This window comes from Curcuma longa, chromosome 11, assembly GCF_044706935.1.
Source record: "Curcuma longa cultivar G26 ecotype Majalengka, Jawa Barat chromosome 11, ITB_CL_G26_1.1, whole genome shotgun sequence".
Classification (NCBI taxonomy): domain Eukaryota; kingdom Viridiplantae; phylum Streptophyta; class Magnoliopsida; order Zingiberales; family Zingiberaceae; genus Curcuma; species Curcuma longa.
Genome location: NC_133871.1, coordinates 10,762,559 through 10,787,595, shown reverse-complemented (window position 1 = coordinate 10,787,595; position 25,037 = coordinate 10,762,559). Strand labels below are relative to the sequence as shown.

General features: G+C 35.9%; 5 protein-coding genes across 5 annotated transcripts; 2 read left to right on the top strand and 3 right to left on the bottom strand.

Annotated features, from left to right (window-relative positions):
- Nucleotides 1-1,145: 1,145 nt before the first annotated feature.
- LOC141840062 (putative aldo-keto reductase 2) lies at nt 1,146-3,014 on the top strand. The gene is made up of 5 exons (XM_074727953.1): nt 1,146-1,416; nt 1,497-1,697; nt 1,847-2,019; nt 2,107-2,209; nt 2,495-3,014. Exons 1-5 carry the CDS (start codon nt 1,195-1,197, stop codon nt 2,831-2,833), a joined length of 1,038 nt encoding a protein of 345 aa, XP_074584054.1. The 5' UTR covers nt 1,146-1,194; the 3' UTR covers nt 2,834-3,014.
- Nucleotides 3,015-4,841: 1,827 nt separating this feature from the next.
- Nucleotides 4,842-6,012, bottom strand: LOC141840083 (pathogen-related protein-like). Its single transcript, XM_074727975.1, has 4 exons — nt 5,837-6,012; nt 5,617-5,749; nt 5,209-5,510; nt 4,842-5,127 (listed from the first exon to the last, which is right to left on the bottom strand). The coding sequence occupies exons 1-4, from the start codon at nt 5,966-5,968 to the stop codon at nt 4,996-4,998; spliced, it is 699 nt and encodes a 232-aa protein (XP_074584076.1). The 5' UTR covers nt 5,969-6,012; the 3' UTR covers nt 4,842-4,995.
- Nucleotides 6,013-13,334: 7,322 nt separating this feature from the next.
- On the bottom strand, nt 13,335-13,964 carry LOC141841189 (chemocyanin-like). Its single transcript, XM_074729321.1, has 2 exons — nt 13,735-13,964; nt 13,335-13,660 (listed from the first exon to the last, which is right to left on the bottom strand). Exons 1-2 carry the CDS (start codon nt 13,922-13,924, stop codon nt 13,461-13,463), a joined length of 390 nt encoding a protein of 129 aa, XP_074585422.1. The 5' UTR covers nt 13,925-13,964; the 3' UTR covers nt 13,335-13,460.
- A 1,119-nt stretch (nt 13,965-15,083) lies between these two features.
- On the bottom strand, nt 15,084-18,494 carry LOC141842332 (uncharacterized). Its single transcript, XM_074730542.1, has 3 exons — nt 18,307-18,494; nt 17,237-17,384; nt 15,084-15,414 (listed from the first exon to the last, which is right to left on the bottom strand). The coding sequence occupies exons 1-3, from the start codon at nt 18,359-18,361 to the stop codon at nt 15,336-15,338; spliced, it is 282 nt and encodes a 93-aa protein (XP_074586643.1). The 5' UTR covers nt 18,362-18,494; the 3' UTR covers nt 15,084-15,335.
- Nucleotides 18,495-19,554: 1,060 nt separating this feature from the next.
- On the top strand, nt 19,555-23,127 carry LOC141837092 (casein kinase II subunit alpha-like). The gene is made up of 3 exons (XM_074724558.1): nt 19,555-19,717; nt 20,680-20,809; nt 22,921-23,127. Exons 1-3 carry the CDS (start codon nt 19,632-19,634, stop codon nt 23,125-23,127), a joined length of 423 nt encoding a protein of 140 aa, XP_074580659.1. The 5' UTR covers nt 19,555-19,631.
- The last annotated feature ends 1,910 nt before the right edge of the window (nt 23,128-25,037 follow it).

Genomic DNA, 25,037 nt, shown 5'->3' with positions numbered 1-25,037 from the left:
AATCAATATCAGATCATATGGATGCTTTGGCTCATGAATGAAGTCATGATAGTTAGAATGCTAGGGGTGTTTAAACAATCCAATCCTTGTAATTTTATAAACAAAGCATTCATCTAGATGGATTAAGAATATGCCAAACTGATTTAGATTACTATGGTGTCAAATTGCATTAAGTAAATTGAAATTGTGAGCCATAAAAATTAATATTAAAATCATAAAAAATATTTTTATTATTATTTATTCTATCTTAATATATTTTTATTTTTAACCATTACAAAATCATACTATTATAATATATACACTTTAACTATATTCAAAATTGATAATATTATATTGTAATAATTACAACTCATAATTAGTATAATATAAATATTTTATCTCTAATAAATATTAATTAATATTATATTATAACAGTTATGATTAAATAATCTATTTTTATTAATATTATATTATAATATCTACGAAATCATGTTATAGTAGTCATTTTAAATTAATATTGGTTGATATTATATTATAACAAAATAAATTGTAATTTATATATAGATAATTTAATTCACAGGATTCTAGTGATTATAACTTTATAATTATAACAATTATAGAATCATAATTATTATTAGGATTTTAGATTTGAAGAGCAGTGATGAAAATAACCATTTAAGGGGCACATATTAAGTGATGGAAATACTTATTATACATTGTAACACACCTTTATCTTTATAGGTGTCAAACAATATATATACTAAGAAAATATAATTTATAAAAAATTTCTGAAAGTGAGAGTAGATCGTGACTTTAAAAATAAAAATTAGAACTGTAAAAAATATAATTTATGAAATTATTATTTTAATAATAAAAATAGATTAAAATGGGATGAAGTATTATTCTAATAAAAAAGGATCCTTTGATTTTTCAGCGGAGTACCGTTGACCGATCGCCCCTTCCAGCGGAAGATCTCTTCCGTTGCTGGTTGCACCTTTTTATTTTCCCTCCCCTGTGTGTTTCTAGAACTTTGACCTCCAAAGGAAACGAGAGAGGAAGCACCGGCCCACGACGCAGCCTTGAACGCGAGAAATACTGCCATTTCCCATCACGCCCACGTTATTTAACTAGCGCACATCCCATCGGTATCGCCATCGCCACACCGATCCACACTGCTACCTGCTTAGTGCTAACGAGGAGCCTAGAAGGAGGACGATGGCAGCATCGGCAGGCGTTGGGCGCATGAAGCTTGGATCTCAGGGGCTGGAGGTCTCCCGTCAGGGCCTCGGTTGCATGGGCATGTCCGCCTTCTACGGGCCCCCCAAACCCGACGCCGACATGATCGATCTCATCCACCACGCCGTCAGCTCCGGCGTCACCTTTCTCGACACCTCCGACATGTACGGACCCTACACCAACGAGATCCTCCTCGGCAAGGTACCCCTACCTTCTTCGCCGCATTCCCACCCCCGATTCTCTACGCCTTCATCGTTATCCTCTTCTTCGTTAATCTTTAGGCGCTGCAAGGGGGCGTGAGGGACAAGGTGGAACTGGCCTCCAAGTTCGCATACTACTTGGAAGACGGGAAGAGGGAGATCCGAGGGGACCCGGCCTACGTGAGGTCCGCCTGCCATGCCAGCTTGCAGAGGCTTGGCGTCGATTGCATCGATCTCTATTACCAGCACCGCATCGATTCCAGAGTTCCCATCGAAGTCACGGTCAGTTTCCGATTTCCTTTTCCGATCATGTATCAAACCTTGCGATTATTTCGATCCTGCTCCTGCCCTAATTTCTCCGCCTCATCCAGCTTGACTTGTTCTCTTAAAATCCCCTTTCTATTAAATCTTATTTCACTCGTCTATTATAGATGGGAGCACTTAAGGAACTATTTCAAGAAGGAAAAATCAAATACATCGGATTGTCTGAGGCCTCTGCTTCAACAATCAGGAGGGCTCATGCTGTTCACCCGATAACTGCTGTCCAATTAGAATGGTCTTTGTGGTCAAGAGATGTCGAAGAAGATATAATTCCTACTTGCAGGTAAAGCTCGATTGCCCAATCTCTGATTCATATATTCCTTCTTTTCTGTGACATTGTCGGTTACATTATTTGATTTCTTTCCTCCAGGGAACTTGGTATCGGAATTGTAGCATACAGCCCTCTCGGACGCGGCTTCTTTTCTTCTGGAACCAAGTTAATCGAAAATGCACCCGAGCAGGATTTTCGCAAGGTGAGGTGATACTTTCCAATGGTTGTTATCTTCAGGAAATATATAAAAGCATGTTGAAGTTGTGAACGATAACTTGCCTGTAGTAATTATGCAAAGATATAATAACTTGAGTGGAGATACTATACTCATCAACAAAATTTTAGTAAAATTTATGATAATTGGTGTTTGTTAGATTGGTCTGCCTGAGGACTAAATACTTCTATTTGAAATTCTAGCTAATAGAAGCTCATTCAAAATATATATGTCTAATTTCTAGCTAATAGATTTTTCTCTTGTTACATGTAGTATTTGCCGCGGTTCCATCCAGAGAATCTGGCTCAGAATGCAGTCATTTTTGAACGTGTAAGTGACATGGCAAAGAGGAAGGGATGCACTACCTCACAACTCGCACTGGCATGGGTTCATCATCAAGGAAGTGATGTGTGCCCGATACCTGGCACAACAAAGATTGAAAACTTGAAGCAGAACATTGGAGCATTGTCTGTAAAACTCACACCAGAGGAAATGGCTGAGCTTGAATCATATGCTTCAGTGGATCTTGTCAAGGGTGATAGATACCCTGAGCAAGTGGTTACGTGGAAAAACTCTGATACACCTCCTCTATCTTCATGGAAAGGTGAATGAGCTTATTCCCATGGATCTGCCGAACTGGTTTTTAATTATCTGTGCTAATGTCGTAGTTAAGCAAGTCTTTTGTGATCTCATGGTATAAGTAGTGTATGTTCCTGTGGTAATGGCTTGTGTAAAGCCTGATGATTGTGAGTGGTTTGCCCAGCTCGAATAAAACTATTTACTCTTCTTATAATGTGTTTCATTGGCGTTATTAATTTTCTATTCTTGTTATAGTGTTAGTGTCAGCCTTAAAGCTAATTATGAAATGATTGATAAAGAAATTTTTAAAAACTATTTACTCTTCTTATAATGTGTTTCATTGGCGTTACTCATTCTCTATTCTTGTTATAGTGTTAGAACAACCTTAAAACTACTAATTATGGGATGATTGATAAAAAAATTTTATATCATATTTTATTAATAAAAGATAAATTTTATAGTTATTATAATTACTTCAAATTTGTGCTAGATAAATAAATATAATAATATCTTAGGGTAGTAGGTTCTAGTCTACAACATATTAATTGATTGAATTGATAGTGGGAGGTTGTAGATATATATAGAATACTACTCTTAACTATTATTAATCAAACTTTTATATACAATATCAATATTAATGCATTGAGACTAGCATATAGATCAACTGATGATTTAATCTCACAAGTTATGGATATAAGATATCAAGTTGACACATGAGTATATTTTAGAGAATATGTATTGAATTAATCCGCCACGAGAATATTTTATAGATCGTTATATGAGTGTCATAAATATTCTTATAGTGACTATTAGTATAAATAGTCTTTATACCTGAAGTCACTACGACTCCCTACATAAGGAGTTGTGTACTTTAGTATCGATAAACGTCACATGTAACAAGGTGGACTATAAAGTCGATCATTGGATATGCAATAAGTTATGCGGAGGGATGTGAGTGATGTAAATGAGATCTATCACTTCGATATGACGGAAGTGATATCTGTGAGCCTTTGATTAAGTAGGACTATTAAAATATATATTCATGCTCAAATAAGTTAATATGAAATATCGAGTTTATTTGGTTAAGTGAATCTATTTGAAGATCAAGAAATACAAAGATTAATAAAGGGATAACACAGTCTATGTCTCATAAATCAATCTAGATATCAGTGATAGAAGGACCATGTTATACAAGATAATAACCACAGAAAAGTTAGGTCGAATCTCGACATTCTCATCACTTGAGTAATAATGATGTATTGTTAGATGTCACTTATTGTTTATGTATCTAAAATGTTGTTTTAGAGACATTGCTAACGTTATGAGAACCTATTAAATTAGACATAAATAATATATTAATTTGGAGATGAATTTATTTTAGTTTGACTAAAATATGATGGACCCTAAGATTATAGGATTAAGTTTAATCCGAATTAGACTTATTGAGTTAGATTCAAATCAATCTAATTATTGGATTGACTCATTAGATTAGACTCATCCATTAATAGAGATTAATAAAGTATTAATGACAAAAAGAGCAAAAGGCAAAAAAATCTATTGTATTCATTGGATGAGTATAAAAATCATTTTTTTGCAATGAATTTTGGTTGGATCACTTTTAGTCTCTTCTTCTCCTCCTTTTGGTTGAACCATCCAAGTTGCGCTAGCACAACAAAGATGGTTCTTCTCCAAAAGTTGAGTTCGTGCGATGAATGAAGGACATGTTCGTGTGGATACTGAAGAGGCGTGACCATTCTGATCGTGTTGAGATCTGTCGAATCAAAATTGCTGTCAGAATTATTCTGTTCACGCAACAAAAGTGACAATTCGATCAAACATGCATACTATATTTGCATAGATTTATGAAAGGATCAATTTTTTATACAATGTTTATTTATTATTTTTCGCATAAGATTCCAACATGTATTACTGCTTGAAAAAATTGTAAAACGATGATGAACTTTCGGTTACTAGGTAAATCCTATTATAGTGTTTTTCTTCACTCTTTCACTATAGAAATCAAAATCGCATTTATAAGCAACGATAAAATACATAGATTGGATGAGTTATATACTTCCCATCCCTTATTCCATATTTTTATTTAATGCAACACAGTCACTAGTATTATCACCACACTGACTGATACTGATTTAAGTTTTCCTTCATTTCACTGCACCACTTCATGCTTGATGTCTTCAGGAGCTGACGAAGGGGCAGGCCCCAGCAGCCTCGCCGTGCTCTAAAGGTGCACCTTTCAGGAAGCTCGACAGGAAATCTCCACGCTCGTAGAACAGCTCCACTTTCTCCACCCTCCAATCCTCATCCACCTATTTAATCAACCACATAAATGAACTTGATTGTATATAATAATAATAATAATAATAATAATAATAATAATAATTAATTACGTGAAAGATGCCAATGCCCGAGAACTGGACGAGTTCTCCAGTGGGAGCGTGGCCCTTGAAAGGCCCATCCATGTAGCTCCAGTGCCGGAACCTGTACGCTACCACCGGCGGGCCGCTGTAGACTTGCAGTATCTCCACAGCAAACCCCCGCGGGAACGTGGTGAGGAACTCCCTGGACGACGTGTCCCTCGTCTCCTCTTCAGGGTCGTAGATGCGCAGCTTCTTGGGCAAGTCGGTTTGCAGGAAGGCGTTGTAACTGCCCCCGATTTCACCGATTCCCGCAGCGGTGAGTCCTCTCCTCCCTACAGGCATAAACACACACACACACAGTGTACAGAGTCAAAATCGGATGAACTAGTTAGTTAGTCATTGACGCATACAAATGCAATTAATTAATTAATTAATTACCATTGACGCTCAATGTGAACTTCTCAAGGTTGACAGATTTGAAGTCCTGTGGGCGCACCTTGTGACTCAGCTCCATCTCCCAGGTCTTCACCATTCGCTGTACCCTTTCTTCTAGCGATCCGAGAGGCCATACCTGCATGCGTAGAAAGTATGCAAATCAGCAGTAGGTGATCAATGATGGATGAGACGTACGACAGTATTGATGTTTACGATCGCATACGTTGGTTCGATCCGCTTCGAAGAGCCTGTTGACGACGTCGTAGTTCGGAGGAGCACCAAACCTCCATTCCGTGTCCTTTTCGCCCTCCCCGGAGATGAAGGAGCGGTAGGGGTCCTCGCCTGCAACTGCCATGGCTAGAGATCTTGATCTGTGTGGGTCTCTGAATTAATCGTCTACGAGAGCGCAAGGTCGATCTAACTTATAGTCGAGAGGTTGAGAAGGGTGGCGAAGTCATTGAAAAATCAACGACGTAAAAAGTCGCAGTTCGTTATCGGATTAGCTAGCGTGTGGCTACCAAAATCCTGTGAGAAAATTAAACCAATGGAATTTTCAGTTGCTTGAAAAGTTCATATGGCTCTGTTTGAAATTTCTTGCATGATAGTTATAATCATGGGAAAGGAAACTTCCTTATAGTCATCATATCTCTGCGTACGTCCAATTTTGTCATCGAAGAGGTGCAAAAGAAATTGAGTTTTACTAATAATTAATTAACAAAACTGCACGACACAATTAATTCCAAGTATCTGTCATGAAAACCTAATATAGTTTCAGCGGGCAAAATTACGCCGTTAATTAACTAGCACGTTTTGCGATGAAAGGAAAACCATCTGAGTCCAATGTTTTCAAAATTTTATCATCAAAGGCACTCGGATCGAGCTTACTATGCCCGCTTGAGCTCTCCGAGAGCAGCGTGGCCTAGTGAATTCACCGTCACCATTTCCTTTCCAAGCCGACGAACCTGTCGCTTGCTTTCTCCTCAAGTTCCAACTGCAGCTATGGATAAGAGGGAGAGAGAGAGAGAGCGAAGAAGAAGGAAAGGTACAGGAGAGGAAAAAACAAAAGTGAAAGGTTTCGAACGCATAGGATGTGGGCCCGCAATGAGTTAATGAGATTCATTCCCATCATGGAAAATAGGATGTGAGGCCACTGTCGCAGGACCCGCTGCAATCTATAAGATTAATGAGCTGTAGCGGCGAGGACGGAGATGATTTCTTCCAGGAAGGTGCGGGGCAGCTGCATGAGCTTAATAAGATTTCTTCTTACGTCTTTAGAGAAAGCTCCGACCGCCCGAGTACGCTCAGGATGAGGAGGAGGAGGTTTTAAGAGTTGAATTCGAGCACGCCGACGATGATTTTTCATCACTCGTTTCTCCCTAACAATATCAACAATGAGAGATACATTGTTCTACGCTATCTCCGTGGACGGAACCACCAACCAATCGATCAATTTCCTAACCGTCAAAGTCAAGAAAAAAAATGAGCACGTGTTGCTTCAATTTAATTATCGATTATTTTCTTTTATGTTAATTCAAAAAATTTTAATTTACAGGTCAGCTCTTAGAAATATGATCGCACAGATTACCTTTCATCTTCGGTATCTTTGACAACTCCGGAACCACCAACCAATCGATCAATAACCGTCAAAGTCAAGAAAAAAACGAGCACGTGTTGCTTCAATTTAATTATCGATTATTTTCTTTTATGTTAATTCAAAAAATTTTAATTTACAGGTCAGCTCTTAGAAATATGATCGCAGGGATTTATCGTATCTCTACCTTTCGTCTTCCGTATCTTTGACAACTCCGCTTGTCCTCTCCTCTCCTGATGATATTGCCTTCTGACGATATTGCCTCGCTTACTCGTCCGTATGCCTTTCCCCCGTAGCCGCTCATGGGCTACGGTCACTCCTTCCGTGGTCAAGCCCTCACCTTGGAGGTAGTGGTCGTCGACATCTCCACCCTCTCGATCACCACTGTCACAACTGGATCAACGTGTCCTCCGTGCTAATATACTCTTATGTTGACGTCCGAGGCGAATAACTATATATGGATTGAGTTATAACATGAGATGTTCCTATAACTGAGTTGATTACAATGGAACAAACTTGTAATTTTTCAAATGTTTGAATCTCGATGAAATCGAGCGTAGAACTGATCATGTATAACCAATTATAATTTCTTGATTTATCTCTTAACAAATATAATCGTAAGGACACTCATAATCTCATACATATCGTGCTCGAGTACTGACTACCTAACTGTTGATGGCACGTTCTCTAACGTTGACATTAATGACCAACACTTACCAATTAGATACCATTACTGATAAATTAATTTAATAATTTTATAAAAATAAAAAAAAATCTATTCAATGCAATTTTAAAATTTGATGAACAAATATAGAAAAAGATAAGATGGTAAGAGCGCGTCCTTGGCAACTCAGCAAACTTGGGATCAACCCAGCTTATTTTAATTTCTAGATCCATTCTTGGATCTCGTCTATCGTCTATTTATTATTCTCTACTCTTCTTCTTTGTAACTTGACAATCTCGATCTCAACTTAAAATTATTGACGGTTAGTCGACGTCGTTAATTTTGCACACGTGGTTTGAAATATTTAATTCCTAGCTAGTCAATGACTTAGTGACTTACCTCTCGAATTTCACTATATTTCTTCTGTTTACAATCGAGAAACTCTTTACGATTTTTCTTCTTCTTACATTGAGACCAAGAAGACAATAAACTTATAAGTAAGTAAAACCAATAACAATATTAATACAGTAAGAGCAAACATGAATATAGAACACTTTTTAGTTTTTTTAAAAGCTTTTTTGTCAGCTTTTAGTAGCCTTGACTAGCTCTTTTGTCTTTTTATCGCCTACACTAATCCACTACGTGCTCCTTTGTCCAGTCGTCTAGTTTCATGATCAACCGAGCTTTTGCTTGGCATTGGATCCACCAGTCAATCGACTATTCTACTTTGTAACAAATATTTCATCTGACTCAATTTGATTCTAAGTGATCATCTAACGACTCTTACCTCCTCTGTCAGATCAATAATTTTCTTTCAGCTCATTTAATTTGGAACAGTAATGGAGGGGTACTGGAGTAAATATGTCATCTTATATGCTACAATAATTTTCTTCCAATTATTATTAAAAATCTATTCAACTATCTTATCAATTAATTTTACTTAGGTCAATTGCTCTAGTTGACTCCTCTCATTTTAAATTGATTGTTTAATCATCAACTCAATACATATATAGATCATCGACTCAATACATATATAGATCATCGACTCAACCTCTAGCAGATTAGATCATGAATTACAATCAATTTATGCGAGCTAGTCAAAGTCTATTAAAAACTTATGAACTAACTTAACTCACTTGGACTTTGCTTGCCAAGAGGTTGTACCTTCAAAACTGCCTTATCTTTCAAGAGGTTTTGCCTTTTGGATTTCCTTTGCCAAGAGATCGATCTTATATTTAGGGCTTCTTTTAATAAAAAATCTCGCCTCTGAGACTTCCTTTCCCAAGAGGCATACTATCCAATATCGTTCTTGACCTTTACGTACCAAGAGTCACTTTGATTTCTCCAATCGCTATGTTAATCACCCTTGATTCATTTGAACTTTTCTACTAGTACTATTTGAACTTCTCTTTTGCTAGCATCTATTCCATTTCTTTGATTGTCAAGAATTCAATCAATCTACATAACAACATTAATTAACCTAACTTAAAATCTTTAGTTGAACAACAAAATCACTTGTTCGATCACTTGAATAAGTTGCACCATTAAATAATCTTTTCAATACTCACGATAACAGATTTGACTTTTCGTGGCATGCTATTATTTGATCTGCAGTGCGCATCGTATGTTACACAACTACAAGCTATTGAAAGTCATAAGACATCGACATCGTATGCCAGCATGCAGCGGTTAACTCAATTTACAACACGTGATTGTGTGCTATGGCTAATAGCATTCATAGCTCACAGTGCAAGCTGCGATTAACGGTATCAGCAACTATGGTTAACAACATCCACACTCATGATGCGCATTGTGATTAACAACATCTATACTCGTGATGCACACTGTGATTAACAGTATCCGTAACTCGCAATGCGCACTGTGGTCTGTGGTTAATTGTGTATTCGCAGCTTTGGTGCATGCTGCAATTAGAGTGTGATGTCAACCACATACAATTATCAGCACCACACAATTATAATACTGCATATAATACTGCATATAGATATCACACATTTATAATATCACATACAGATATTCATACAATTATAATATCAGATACATATACTATACACAATTATAATATATATCACATACACACAATTATAAAATCAAAACTCAAACAATTATAATACCACATACAATCATCAATACCACACTTAAGCAAAACAATAAGTCTCTTAGTAAAAAAAAACACAATCCAAACTAGTAATAAGAAATTTACTTATAATATGATTTTTTCATATAAAAAGTATATGATTTTAAAATCAGTAGAATCTATATCAGTCATACAAAATTATAAATTTAAATAACTAAGCAATTGTGCTCCTTATTGCATTCTCGAGAAAAAGATTTCATCATTCGATCGAATTAAGTCCACCTTCTCTACAAAACTCCATCAATCCAGACTTTCTAACAAGATTCACTAAAAGGAACGTGATACATTTTTGCCTTTGGATACGTGGATGGAATTCGACCTTCTGCAACAACTTCATTAACACACACTAATGAAGCAAAACTTATATTTAGTATTATCACCGATATCTTCACAACTCACATTCTTTAATAGTGATGGTATAACAATATAAAATTATTAATTCTACCATGCATATTTTTATTACAAATGTGTAGTTTAGAAAATACATAATTTCAAGAAAGTTAATTGAGTTGCAACTTAATGTTGGTTAATGCTACAAATATTGCCATTTTTTTCATCAATGATATCACTATCGCCACCAACATCATTTCCAACACCATTATCAATGTCACAACTAGAAACCTAATTTTACAAATAAATTGTGTCAAATAATGTCATATAAGATAATTTCACTGAATAATAGCACAAAAACTAAAAGTAATTAAGATAAATTATATTAATTAATGTCACCATAAGATAGCAATTGTTACTAATAATAACACAAAAAATTAAAATAATTAAGACAAATGTTATATAATGTCACCATAATATAATTTTAATAATAAGAAAATTCAAAGAAATTACCCTTCCATAATTCATCTTATGTTATGTTGTTTAATTACTAACCTATTTTTGTTTATTTTGTTGCCTCATATTTTGAAAAAAAATAGGGGATTCATTTCTTGCATTTCTTGTTGAAGGTTATGCACCACACTTTCAAGTTGTTTAATAATTCCATTTTATTGCACATAAGTTCTAACTTTCAATGATGTAACTCTAAAACTCATTCCACGCACTTTACCTCTAACTTCCTTATCAAATACAAAGCTAATTGTATCATCAATAATGTTAGTTGTGTTGTGAGATTCAAGTGGATATTTTTTATTTCTTTCTATAAATAATAAAATACAACTTTTGATAAAAATAAGAAATTTAAGTTGCCTATTTTTTCCTTGCAAATTCTACAAATAACAAAAAAAAAATTTATTATCCTTTTCTCTACAACAACTTAACTACTAAGTTCTTCATTTTTTTCTTATGACCTTCAATTCAAACTTTTGATCGTGTAATTTGTGTATATGCAAGACTTACTTTTTCCTTAAGCATGAGACATATATAAATATATAAAAAATCATTAGGAACAAATAATAATGTTACTAATTAAGTGTATCTATAAAATTTTTCATAAAATTTGAAAAATAATAATTTTCACCATCATGCAAGCCAAACCAGCATAACCTATAAACTTATTGTGTGAATGTATTGTCTTGATTTACCGTATATTGTTATTCTAAATTTTACATTTTTTTCTTGAGAAATATGTCTAACATATTCATGTATATTGATCTCTATTTGAATTCACAAAGTATATCCAATACCACAATCCTAAATATCCAAAATATTTCAATAAATTATAGCCAATTTTAGAGTATTTCTAATATAATAAAATCCATTAAAAGCAAAATTTGTTAATTAATACTTATTTGAATATGCAGTGATAGTGTACTTTTTACAAATAATCTCCACTGATTTAGATCAATAAATTTATGCTTCAAAAGATTAAGATTTCGTGAAGCCACTGGATCAACATTAGTTTCTCATTCAAGTATTTACAATTTAAACTTTCTATGACCCCAACTTAATAACTTTTGAAAGATTAATTTCTTTTCCCACTCTTCAACATTATAACTAGTACCAGTCAATCAACCTTTATTATTGTGGCACAATTGCACCAAAAAGAATGATTAATAAAATCTAATAATCATTATTTAGAGGGTTTTGATTGTATTGGGTAGCTTGAGATAAAAAAAGAGCCATGTATATTTTAATTTCCTAAAATGAGACTCAAAAGTCTGCAAGCTCTTTGATTCATTAGAAAATATGCTACTTTGAGTAGAGATGCTTAGGGGGTGTAATCAAACCGAGCCGAGTTGAACAGTAAAAGACTCGAGCTCGGTTCGTTTTACCTAAGCTTGAGTTTGGCTCGAGTTCAATTCGAGTTTTAATTCTTAAGCTTGAGCTGGACTCGTAATGAAGTTAAATAGTTCGCGAACGGCTTGAGCTCGATTTAAAAATGACTCGTTTTAAAATTAAACGAGTTTAGTTCGAGCTCAGTTAAAAAATAACTCATTTAAAAATTAAACTAGCTTAGTTTGAACTTGACTCGTTAATATATAATATTTATAATTTATGTAATATATATATATATATATATATACACACACACACATTCGCGAGCTTCTTAATTAACGAACACGTTCGTGAGCTTTTAAACGAACATGTTCGCGAGCTCACGAACCAAATACTGTTAAGCTCGAGCTCGGGTCGATAATATTTTTGAGCTAGAAATCAAGCTCAAGCTCGGCTCGTTAACTTAATCGAACTAACTCAAACGATTTTTTTTTGAACCGAGACTCGACTAGCTTGCGAGCAGCTTAATTCGTTTACACCCGGCCCCAGAGATGCTTGCTTTCATAATGAAAAGATTTATAGTGACTAACAAAGGCATTTGGATTTTTAAAAATTTTCAGTGTAGACTCTTACATCTTCTTCTTCGCCATTGACATCCTCAATATAAAATCTTTTAGCTAAATGTAAAATCAAACTTCTTGAGAACATGGCGACTGAAATGTAAAGAAAGGATATGTGAATATATAAAGTTTTAAGATAAAGGCATCCCAATGCTGGAAGTAAGTCCATGAGCATGAAATGCAAAGTTTTTTTTTTTTGCTAATAAGTTTTAAGATAATGGTGAACGTAAAGTGTTCTTTCTAATCTTCAAATATATGAAGATTAGAAACTGTACTTCAGATTTATTCTCGAGGTTGGCCTTTGAGTGAAACTCATAAACCTTGATTATCAAATGAAGAAATCAAAAATCAACCCTTAAGTTATACTTTTAGTCAATGCAAACCTTTAAAACTCATCTTCCATCACTATAACTCATCTCATATATATGAGAGCTTTTATCTAGCTGATCACTGGTGAAGAGTGTAAGAAGAATAAATAAAAGATGAGATATAGATTATAGAAATTGAAGAAGAAGTCGGCATACATAAGTTGTGGTCCATCATCCATGATGATTTTGATCGGACGCCAAAGCATTTTTTTTTTGTTTCTTGACAACTACAAACAACCAACAAGTTTATTCGACACAGTAGGTGCATGCATATATCAATCTAGGCGGCGGTGACGGCGATCTTCATTCCGGACCGGCAGTGGCCGGCGAAGCTGCAGATGAAGTAGCTGGTGCCGCGGCCCAGCGTGATGCGGTCGTTGCCGGAGGTGAACACTCTCGAGCCGCTGGGGGCAGAGCAACTGTTGTACCCCGCCGCGCTCACCGCCACCACGTTGTGCACCGACGGATTGTACCTAAACACTGCAGCAGCAGCAGCAGTTGAAGCATAAACAAGAACAAGAACGTGCAGCAATTGATGATGTATATATACTCACCAAGCACGTCGCCGGCCCTGAAGCTTTTTCCATCGGCCCAGCCGACGGTGTTGAAGGTCCAGCCTCCTCTGTCACCGACGTTAAAGGTGGCTCCGTCGGCGACTTCGCTGTGGAGCAAGAGGCAAAGCAGCAGGGTGAGCCCCAGCAGAGCCACTGCTCCTGCGCTGCCCCTTCCCTGAGCCACCACCATTGTAGCTATATTAGTCGAGAGTTCTTTGAGTGGAGAAGCTGGAGAAGGGAGTGGTCATTATTTATAGACATCTCAGGTCCTGAAACGAGCGAAGGTTGTAGATGGAGGTTGAGGAAGGATTAATTGAGATAATCTGCAGCCAACCACTCCATTATTAGCTTGCAGTTTGCACGCATGGAGTTATATGGCCGTATTAATGTGTGGCACGGCGGCGGAGAGGTAGAGGACCGGGAAAGCGGTGGAGTAACGCCATTTTCTCACACTTGTAAGCTGGTAACGCCATTAAATCGTCGTTCCTCAACAAGCAGCAAATGAACTAGAACCTAAGGATAGTGTCATCACATATCACACAGAATTATATAAATATTGAAAGTTTGAATAATTTAAGCTTGTCCTTTAGTCCAACCACATCTAGACATACATGTATCTTCTATTATGAAAAAAATAAGAAATCACCAACTCAGTTATGCAGTAATTATTTGTTCCATCAGTAAACTAACTGTTCGGTAGAATAATTACTAGGAATCCGAAGCATGCTGTCCGGATGTATCGGCAGATTCCCCATCAGTATAATTATTCTATGACATTTCCATCAATTAATGCCGACAAATTAGACCACAATTCCCTTTCATGGCACTGCGACCTTTTGCATTTGTTTGATTCCAAGTCCAAAGAACGCGAGGCCGGCATTAGAGGCCAAGAACCAATGACCAAAAAAAAATGGTATATTCAATCTACCTTGTTTATTCAACCGGTTCGAGCGACCTATTCAATCAACTCAATTCAACCGGTTTGATTAGTTCATTCAGCTTAGACACGTCCAGCTCAGTTCACCTTGTCGGCACAACCCTCCCAAACTTTCCCTATCATCCCTAGTCGATTTCGTCATCTATGGGTCCACCTAATCTGCACTCAAAATATTTAATTCTTGAAGAATTGAATGGAGTAAAAATTGTTATCATTTTCTATCGAATGTGATGTTATCCAAGTATACACAAGAGACAGAACCGTATCATGGTACCCTTAATTACCTGGACAAAACGTTCTTGTTTGCTTGGACAAAACCAAAAGGAAGGAAATAGTATCACCTAGTTATCTCAAAAGTCTACAAAAGACTTCGAACTCTTTAGGCCTTCAGCATGAATGTTATCTTGGAACTGAACTTATTCTGATGGTCACAAAAAAGTGTCTGTAAAACACAAACTTATTAAAATATTTTGGAGAATAAAGAATCAGCAAGAGGAAGCCAAACGCAAATTTTCATTTGCAACATTGTAGGTGCAAATCAACTGATAGTTCTGCATTAATGCAATGCTTCCGTACATCACCAAATTGGCCATCAAAACAGCATGACACAAATTGAACCTCAATTATCCTTTGAGGAATCCCTTGGTTGAATGCAAAAATATGCTTAGTTCTTATTTTTGACTTTGCTTTCTTGTTCGAGGATGTAGCTTTTCTTCATTTCTTCCAGGATTGTGTCATTGGTGCTGTCATAGACTAATAATTTAGTATAGTTTCTCAAACGATACCAGTGGAAATTATTGCTTGAACAAACTCTAATAAAGCAAAAAAAAAAAAGGATAACTAATGATTAGGTTACAAGTTAGTTGGGAATTCACATTAAGCAAAAACATAATTTCAAAGAGAATATGCAGATGATATATGCAAACAAGCGGTACGTGGGAAGCGCAAGTGCTATGCAGACAAATAAGCAGTTAACATCAAGATATTAGAAAAAAGTATTCGCATTCACATTGATGATGATGATGATAATAATAATAAAAAATAATTAATGCATTTCTAAAAATATAAATCAATATATTTGGAAATTTGTTATTTTCATATGTCAAATCATGCAATGCAAAGTACATGAAAAATAACAATTCACATAAACCAACTATGTTTATTGGCTAGAATGATGCTTCAACAAGACCAAAACAAACCATATCTAATGGTCATTGAAATTTTATATTTCTATTATCCAAGGGAATTCTCATTTCTTAGCAAATAAATGAAGAAATAGAATCATCAACCCATTATAGTATGATCAAGAACAAGAGAATAATCTAATACCCTATTTTAGTATTTCAATTAGTGAAAAAGAGAAGAAATAGAATAATCATCCAAATACGATATGATTAAGAATAAGAGAATGAACTAGTACTATGCTTTGGTTTTTCAATTAAAATACTAAAACAGGGTGTTTACAGAGTTAGGATTTTTTTTTTGCTAACCCACAATACAAAAGATATAATTCAGGAATTACTAAATATGAACTCATAGCAATCAATTCAATCATATAAGAGGATTTAATTGAGTACAGAGGATCAAAAGAATTGAGTGTGAAATACTAAATGAAAGTATATAATTTATGTAATTCTCGAAAAAGTGCATATCCTATTTGGATCTTCATTGATAACCATCTAGAACAATATTACTATTGGAGTAGATACACCATTTAATGATGATTATGTTGCTTCGTGTATCTATCCCAACAATGATTTAACAATCCCAAAGTTCCTTTTGGATGCCATACATAAGGAAAACTTATCATTTTCATTTCCTAAGATAAACATCAAAGAGACTTCTGGCATGGACCTTTATTACCAGAAGCTGTTTTTTCTTCAGTTTTCCAGGATCATTATTAACTAATGTAGTTAAGAATATTTTATACCTAATACTTACAAAGATTGATCCTGAAAAACTAGCCAAAGCAACAATCACCATGAGAAATTAGTGAAAAAGTACTAAGAAGATATAAATTCATAGATATATCACTAAATATTTTCATGTTGAACCAATGCAATTTTAATAATTTCAACCAAAACATTAATTTGACACTTTATACGTTAATAATTTGAATTAAGACTAATATTTTATGATTGAGAACATGAAATTAATTTTTGTAAGAAAAAAATTGATCTAGGAAAGATGGACAAACAGGGACTTATTTTGATTAAGAGTTTTATATGCATGGATATATTTTCAACAAGGTTATTAATGAAGTTATGCATGGATTTTGTGCAGTTGTTATGTGCATTAGATTTTTGAGCATTTAAAATTTTAATGCTCAAACTATCCATAATGATTGGTTTCTATAAGAGAAAAGAAGAGGGAGGCAATGGTACAGCTAACACCATTTCCTGACTAAGTATGAAAGTTATTAACATACACGAATAAACATGATTTAAGCCCCATTAAAAAATAAAAGAAGGTCTCACTTTAGGCAAATTAATTTGGATGTTAATATTGAACTTGGAAAGATGAGGAATAGACATGGATGATACCACTAGAAAACCATGAACTTACTATTGATGAAGGCATTCATTCAACTCTTTAGCTGCTTTTCTACAGTGCCAAACTATAGAAAAAGTTCTTCCGGCAGCACATTCAGCATACTTTGCACAGAGATGATCACACTCCTTCAGTGCCTTTTGCTTCATTTTGCTACGTAAAGCTGGAATTCTTTAGTTAGTAAACAACAAAATGTTAACAACCATGGAAGTTAACATGGCTTAACCATGCCTTTACTCATACGCTTATGTTGCAAGGAAATGTTAAAAATGTGGAAAATTATTTCAATGTTAAAGATCCTAATGTAAACACCAGTTATTTGTCCTAATGGTAAGCGAACTAGATAAATAGAGTTTCCGACCAAAGGCTGGGGGTTCAAATCTACATAACGGTATTGTTGAGAGGAATTTAACCTTGTCACTCCTGCCTTCAACTGGGAATACTCTCATAATGTGGAGAAACTTCCTGGTGAAGTCCAAAACAGAAGAAATAGTCTCGCTATTGAAACAAAATGACCTGCAAGCTAAACCACATCTTCACCGCCACTGATTTTTTTTGCCTCTACCAGTTCAACCACTTTCCTTTGTAGAAGGTGACTCCCAAGAGGCAAAAAGAGGGATCTTGCAACCAGCGCCGGACCAGATCTCAACACCTCGTCCTTGGACTCGATGCCTTGTACAAGCCCGTAGCCTAAACTACTTCATTCAAAGTGGTTTTGATCGAACCAATTCAAAGTTTATTATCACTTACCACTTAACCAATTTGTTAATAAGTGTACAATATCACTTGATCACTCTTCCCAAAACGTCGTACTTTGCTTTCTTGGTAATCATGGTGATCATCATATATACTTTAGGTTAACATGTTTCTATACTTGTCTTGTATGTTAATTAGGCATGACAAGATTCCAATAAGTCCAACACCCGGTGATCGATCATCTCCCAAAAATCGCAACGCCAGCAACACGAGAACAGAAAATACACAAACATCAGAGAAAGAATGCAGAATCAAGATGCGCGAAGTGATCATAGAGAAAGCAGATTTAGAATCGGGGATACGACAGGAAGCGGGAGAGAGGAAGATACCTTCTTCCACCTTCTTCTTGACGCGGCTTTCTCTGGCCTCTTGTACGTACCCCATGGCAGGGACCAACCGAATCCGAGCAGGGATTAAGAAATGCAAAACCCTACGGTGGAGGCGGAACCCGACGACTTCCTAGTCGACGACGACGCCGTGTCACTGAGCACGACGACCTGTGATGAGTAGGGTTGGACGAGATTACGAAAGGCCTTGATTTTCGCATTTTCTTAATAACAGTACCCCGTGTAGAGGTAAAACGGTCTTAATGGGCCAGAAACAAAATAGGCCGAGTCAGCCCATTTACATGTCGGGCATAGCTATTTGCTCGTCACAGGCCAATTAGGGTTTGGGGACCACGGGTCTCCAGGGATGACAATTAGACCCGGACCCGATGGAGAATCCGTTCCCCGATCCTATTTTGACCGAGGAATCTCCGAATCCGAAAAAAGCGGGGATGGGATGGGGAATCCCCGAATCTCGAAAAGCGGGGATGGGTCGGGGATGATATTCTAAAAATTCCCCGTCCCCATTCCCGAACCCGACTTTGATAATTTCATTCATTGAGATTCATTAATTTGATTATATCCTTATATCAAATGAAAAAATAAGTCATATTGATAATTACTTATTTGAATACTATAGTTTCATTATTTCTAAAACAAATAATATAACGGGGATGGGAATGAGTATGGGTATGGGGATACCCATGGAAATACCCACAGGGAAACCACCTCCGAAATCTGTGGGGATCTCCGAAACCCGCTGGATACCCGAAACTCGACGGGGACGGGGATGATATTTAAATTATGATACCCGACGGGGATGGGGACGGGATGGTATATGGGTTTGGATTTCGAGGACGGGGATGGAGAAGGCTTCCCCCGCCATCCCCGAACTCGTTACCATCCCTACGTCTCCTAGCGAATCAATACCCTGAAAGGGATTTATTTATCTTGATTAGAATTTTCATAGATGAATATAATTTATTATTCATTTAATTTAATAAACTATTTAAATTTATTTAATTATTTTTATAGAATAAATTCTTATCGACATTAACATCAAATTTATTCCTTAAAGTTTGATTCATTTAGGTCGCAAGAATCTAACTTTAAGCCGAAGGATGTCCCACCGCTTTGGTCCGTCACTATATTCCGTGGGCCGAACCGGCCCATCGAAGCAATCCGGACGAGCCGGACCAGGACCGGTCTCTTCGCCTTTGCCGCTTGCTCTAGCTGTCAACCCTCCCCTCCCTCCGCTGCGCTCTCACGCACCTCTCGTCGCTTCTTGCCGTGGCGATTGTCTGGATCTCGCGGGAGGAGACTTCGCCATGTCGAAGTCCCGGGTGTACGCCGATGTTAACGTTCTCCGGCCCAAGGAGTACTGGGATTACGAATCGCTTACCGTCCAGTGGGGGTATGAGTTTCTTTTCCCCAGCCCTAGGGCTGGATTCGGCTTCGATCACCTTGATCCTTTTTGGGTTTCCTTTTTCTCGTTTATGTACAGATTGGGGATCAGCGAGCGATCCATTGGCTCCGCGTCTATTTGCTTCTACCGTGCTTTGCCCATGGATTAGATTTTTGTTTTTTTTGTTTTTTTTTTGTCGATTTTAGGTTAATGACAAGTAAAAAAGGGGATACAGGAGCAGCAGTCGAGGTTTTCAAGATCTCAAAATAGGAATATAAAAATTACCGTAGCAGACGTGTTCCTTACACAGACCGCATGCCTGATTTGATTACATGGACACGACTTAGAGATGCTATACGACCAACCAGTGGTACCAAATCTTGACAATCTAGCTGATGAGTAATCGTTCGAATTGACTTATTTTCAAGCCTCACTTCTCTGGTGCTTGAATACTTGCAATTTATTTCTTCGAAGCATCGGCTATATGTTTCCATGGGCTCACCTTGTTTACACCTCATATGACTTGTGCAAACCAGTGTTGTGATCTCTGAACAAACCCTTAACAAGAACTATCAGTATACTGAGTAATGGAATATTCATTTGATGGTTCAGCTGAAAGATATTTGAATTCAACTGAGGCTGAGTCTAGCTGTGTAACCTTTGAGTGTTAATGGATATTTCAACAAAGGAGAAAATCTAGATCATTTTTTCTTTACCAATAGAAATTAAAGAATCATTGCTTGATTCTGTCGATGAGAGATACAACTGTGATATCTGTGAGAAGTTTGTCTAATGTGTCTGCCATAAATGTGCTTGCATATTATATATGCACGTGGTGACCCTACTGAATGATGTCTATTTATTATTTTCAAACATTAGTTACCAATAAGAATAAGATGATGATGTACTTTTTTTTATTCACTTGAAAATGAAGAAATATGCTTTACGAGGTTCCAAAGCTTATTTTTCAGGAATCAAGATGATTATGAGGTTGTGCGGAAAGTTGGAAGAGGAAAGTATAGTGAAGTCTTTGAAGGTATAAATGTAACAAATAATGAGAAGTGCATTATCAAGATCCTAAAGCCTGTGAAGAAAAAGAAGGTATTGATCTGTCCTGTAGTGTGCTAACTTTTTATTATGTATAACATCAAGTTTCTCTTTTGTATATGGACTTTCTTTTAGGGTTAACAGTGAACTTAATTTTACTTTCAACGCATAGAATCTAGTTTCTCACTGACTAAGGAAAAGAAGATACATAGATGCTTGATAGCGTGATTATATGTTATCAAATTCAATGCATGCCTAAAGTTAGGTTCATCAGAGAGAAAGTTGGATGAGGTACGGATGGCAACACATAGGGTGCCCGTCACATATGTTACTTAAGACTCATGTATGAGTATCTGACGTGAGGGTGAATCAATGTTTGGCACAGTTATTTCTGAAGGTATTTACACATATTCAAAGAAAAGTCGACTATCCACTTAGAATGCTAGTGTCCAAGTGCCAAATAAAGGTGGTAGATGAAGACTCCAAGTATAAGAGCTCATCAATTTGTTCCTGCTTGAATAGGAACTTGATTAATTACCTACCTTTGAAACCCTAATCCAAACATGATGCATATCTTTATTCTCATGGAATCTGCATGTACCTGTGAATGAACCAAACTCAAACTAGATTCAAGTCTGATTTGTCTATCTAATATCTCTACCCTAATCTTATTTGAAATCAATTACTATGTTTGCAAGCATAAGTGGGCCAGCTAGTTGTGGCTATTTGAAAATTGCTACCCTCACAATTTAGGATAGAAATTGAACCTCCATTGCCTCTAATGACTTTGTGTGATAATGAAGTTTAAACACTTGAACTACATCATCTTATCCCCTATTTATTTGGGAGGATGGAAATAAAAACTGAGAAAAGTTTTCCTCGTAGAAAGTTTTTCTTTGTTTATTTCGTGAAAAAGGATGGACTACTTATCCATTTCATTGTTTACTTATTATAAAATAATGAATGGATGGATTTAAGAATCCATATGTGGGTATTTTTTGGATATTTTTTATCAGCAAATTGGACGAAACACAACTTTCCTTCCTCACTCATCTTGCTTAATAGTCAAATCTCTCTCAACTGCCACTTCACGTGGTCGTGAGCAATGGGCGACCTCACTTTGCACTGTGGGCAGCCCTGTGTGGCCACCTCATGCGGTTGGGAGCCACGGGTGGCATTGTGCGGCTGCTTCGCCGGCCCTGAGCTACAGACGGTCTCGCTCACAGGCATGACCAACCTTGCACATGGCCACTAGTGACTTCGCTTGCTATGCGAGCTTATTTTTTCTCTCCCATCCTTTTCCTTTCTTTTTCTTTTTCTTTTCTCTTCCTTGTCCCTAGGGATTTTTCCTTTTTCCTTCTTTTTCTTTTCTTTTCTCTTCCTTTTCCCTAGGGATTTTGTTCCACCTTGGATTTCTTTCCTTCCTCAATCCATACCTTGGAGTAAACAGGGCCTTAATGCTTCCTCTTAAAAATATTTCTTAAAGGAATTGTGCTTGCTTAAACCCCAGACATCAATCCATCAAACTTGCAGGATTCATGGCTTGGAGAAAGAGGGACTGCATGATTCTTGTGAAACACATAAAGACAATAGAACCAATTATAAGTAAAAGAATGCTTCTCAATTATGATTTTTTCCATCTCACTTCCTATCTTTCTAATATGTTGATCTTCCTTGTTGCTTATTTTGATTGAAAAACACTTGTTTGTTATTAAAAAACTAATCTCCCATATTTTCACATTTTTTTCGTCTTGCTGTGATGGTCTAACCTCCTGGAGAATCAACTATATTTGAGTATGTCTTCAACTACTATGTTCTGATTAAACTATCCTTTTTCACAAGCAACAAATTAGGTTATTACTGCCTCTCTTTGTGTATTTGTATTCTCTATAAATTCTGTATAGGATGTTCTTTTTAGTGTACTTGTATTCTCTCTTGGTCAGAATGTTTGGCTAATTATTAATCTTTCCGCTGACCTTGTGAACATCATTCTTGATGACTCTGCAATCAAATTTTTTTCTTCTTATATTCTTACATTTTGTTGTATCCTTTCATGCCTTGTTTTTTCTTAAGAATATTCAATGAGATTTGTGCTGATTGTTTATAAGTTTTGTGAATTTATGTTTTTTCTTACAAAGATGAATGCTGTTTCCTCTTTTATGCAGATAAAGAGAGAGATTAAAATTCTTCAGAACCTTTGTGGTGGTCCAAATATTGTCAAACTTTACGACATTGTCAGGGATCAACACTCAAAAACTCCAAGCTTGATATTTGAATATGTCAATAGTACTGACTTCAAAGTGTTATATCCTACATTGACAGATTATGACATACGATACTACATTTATGAACTACTCAAGGTTTGCTTTTAGCCCTCTTGTAATATATGACTGACTTACATTTTTTTACATGTTTTTAGACAGAAGATATTATGCATTTCTCTTGTATTAGTGTCTCAATAACAATTTATGATGGATGGCTAAAATATCTTAAAACGATGCTTTTTGTAAGTTGTGGAGATGAATACTCTACCACCAGCTTATTTTCTCGTGAAAAAGGACTGTAATTTGATTTGTTGCAAGGGAACACAAAAAATTCCTCATGTAATTAGGAGGGCATTATCATCAGCCAATGTCCTCCCAAGTCCCAACTAATTGAGGTGGGCTGATTTGGTCTCCAACAAATTTCGTAGAAATATAACAACAATAAAATTTTAAACAACTTTGAATTTTTATCATTTTAAAATAGGATAAAATCCCTATTGCACTATTCTTCTCAACCTAGGAGAATTTGACTCCAGGTAAATTGTTAGCATCATCTTCAATTGATTCCACGCATAAGTAACGATGACCTTATTAAGTCTATTAAAGCTTTTATTGTTATCCTTTCTTGGATGACCTTTCCGGTGAGTAAGAAGTTGATGCCCTTTGAGTCTTGATTTTGTCTCTTTTCATTTTGACTGTCCCTTTCTAATAAATAAAGGGAGCACGAGGATGATGACCATGTTTTCACAATATTCGGAACATATAAGTGGTAACATCAAGGATGAATCAGCATAACCCTGAGAAAATTTACATACAAGGATGAAGAATTGAATTTCATAGAGCAAATTACTATCTATATCTACTCCAGTAAATTATTTCACACAATCTCATAAAGTTCCTTTTGGGTTACATAAGGAAAACTTATCATTTTCATTTCCTAAAGATAACATTGATAAAGACACTCGTGGCATGGACCTTTATTACCAGAAGCTGTTTTTCTTCAGTTTTCCAGGATCATTATTAACTAATGTAGTTAAGAATATTTTATACCTAATACTTACAAAGATTGATCCTAAAAACTAGCCAAAACAACAATCACCATGAGAAATTAGTGAAAAAGTACTAAGAAGATATAAATTCATAGATATATCACTAAATATTTTCATGTTGAACCAATGCAATTTTAATAATTTCAACCAAAACATTAATTTGACACTTTATACGTTAATAATTTGAATTAAGACTAATATTTTATGATTGAGAACATGAAATTAATTTTTGTAAGAAAAAAATTGATCTAGGAAAGATGGACGAACAGGGACTTATTTTGATTAAGAGTTTTATATGCATGGATATATTTTCAACAAGGTTATTAATGAAGTTATGCATGGATTTTGTGCAGTTGTTATGTGCATTAGATTTTTGAGCATTTAAAATTTTAATGCTCAAACTATCCATAATGATTGGTTTCTATAAGAGAAAAGAAGAGGGAGGCAACGGTACAGCTAACACCATTTCCTGACTAAGTATGAAAGTTATTAACATACATCAATAAACATGATTTAAGCCCCATTAAAAAATAAAAGAAGGTCTCACTTTAGGCAAATTAATTTGGATGTTAATATTGAACTTGGAAAGATGAGGAATAGACATGGATGATACCACTAGAAAACCATGAACTTACTATTGATGAAGGCATTCATTCAACTCTTTAGCTGCTTTTCTAAGTGCCAAACTATAGAAAGTCTTCCGGCAGCACATTCCGCATACTTTGCACAGAGATGATCACACTCCTTCAGTGCCTTTTGTTTTCATCTTGCTGCGTAAAGCTGGAATTCTTTAGTTAGTAAACAACAAAATGTTAACAACCATGGAAGTTAACATGGCTTAACCATGCCTTTACTCATACGCTTATGTTGCAAGGAAATGTTCAAAATGTGGAAAATTATTTCAATGTTAAAGATCCTAATGTAAACACCAGTTATTTGTCCTAATGGTAAGCGAACAAGATAAATAGA

Bases quoted from the DNA above. Each gene is read 5' to 3' on its own strand.
- LOC141840083 (XM_074727975.1), bottom strand. From the start codon at position 5,968: ATGGCAGTTGCAGGCGAGGACCCCTACCGCTCCTTCATCTCCGGGGAG. The intron at 5,750-5,836 runs GTATGCGATCGT...CTACGCATGCAG, and splicing joins TCGAAGCGGATCGAACCAAC to GTATGGCCTCTCGGATCGCT. The intron at 5,511-5,616 runs GTAATTAATTAA...TTATGCCTGTAG, and splicing joins GTTCACATTGAGCGTCAATG to GGAGGAGAGGACTCACCGCT.
- LOC141840062 (XM_074727953.1), top strand. From the start codon at position 1,195: ATGGCAGCATCGGCAGGCGTTGGGCGCATGAAGCTTGGATCTCAGGGG. The intron at 1,698-1,846 runs GTCAGTTTCCGA...CGTCTATTATAG, and splicing joins GAGTTCCCATCGAAGTCACG to ATGGGAGCACTTAAGGAACT. The intron at 2,210-2,494 runs GTGAGGTGATAC...TGTTACATGTAG, and splicing joins CCGAGCAGGATTTTCGCAAG to TATTTGCCGCGGTTCCATCC.
- LOC141837092 (XM_074724558.1), top strand. From the start codon at position 19,632: ATGTCGAAGTCCCGGGTGTACGCCGATGTTAACGTTCTCCGGCCCAAG. The intron at 19,718-20,679 runs GTATGAGTTTCT...CTTATTTTTCAG, and splicing joins TCGCTTACCGTCCAGTGGGG to GAATCAAGATGATTATGAGG. The intron at 20,810-22,920 runs GTATTGATCTGT...TCTTTTATGCAG, and splicing joins AGCCTGTGAAGAAAAAGAAG to ATAAAGAGAGAGATTAAAAT.
- LOC141842332 (XM_074730542.1), bottom strand. From the start codon at position 18,361: ATGGGGTACGTACAAGAGGCCAGAGAAAGCCGCGTCAAGAAGAAGGTG. The intron at 17,385-18,306 runs GTATCTTCCTCT...AAAGAATTCCAG, and splicing joins CAAGAAGAAGGTGGAAGAAG to CTTTACGTAGCAAAATGAAG. The intron at 15,415-17,236 runs GTAAGTTCATGG...AGTCTATGACAG, and splicing joins AATGAATGCCTTCATCAATA to CACCAATGACACAATCCTGG.
- LOC141841189 (XM_074729321.1), bottom strand. From the start codon at position 13,924: ATGGTGGTGGCTCAGGGAAGGGGCAGCGCAGGAGCAGTGGCTCTGCTG. The intron at 13,661-13,734 runs GTGAGTATATAT...CTGCTGCTGCAG, and splicing joins CAGGGCCGGCGACGTGCTTG to TGTTTAGGTACAATCCGTCG.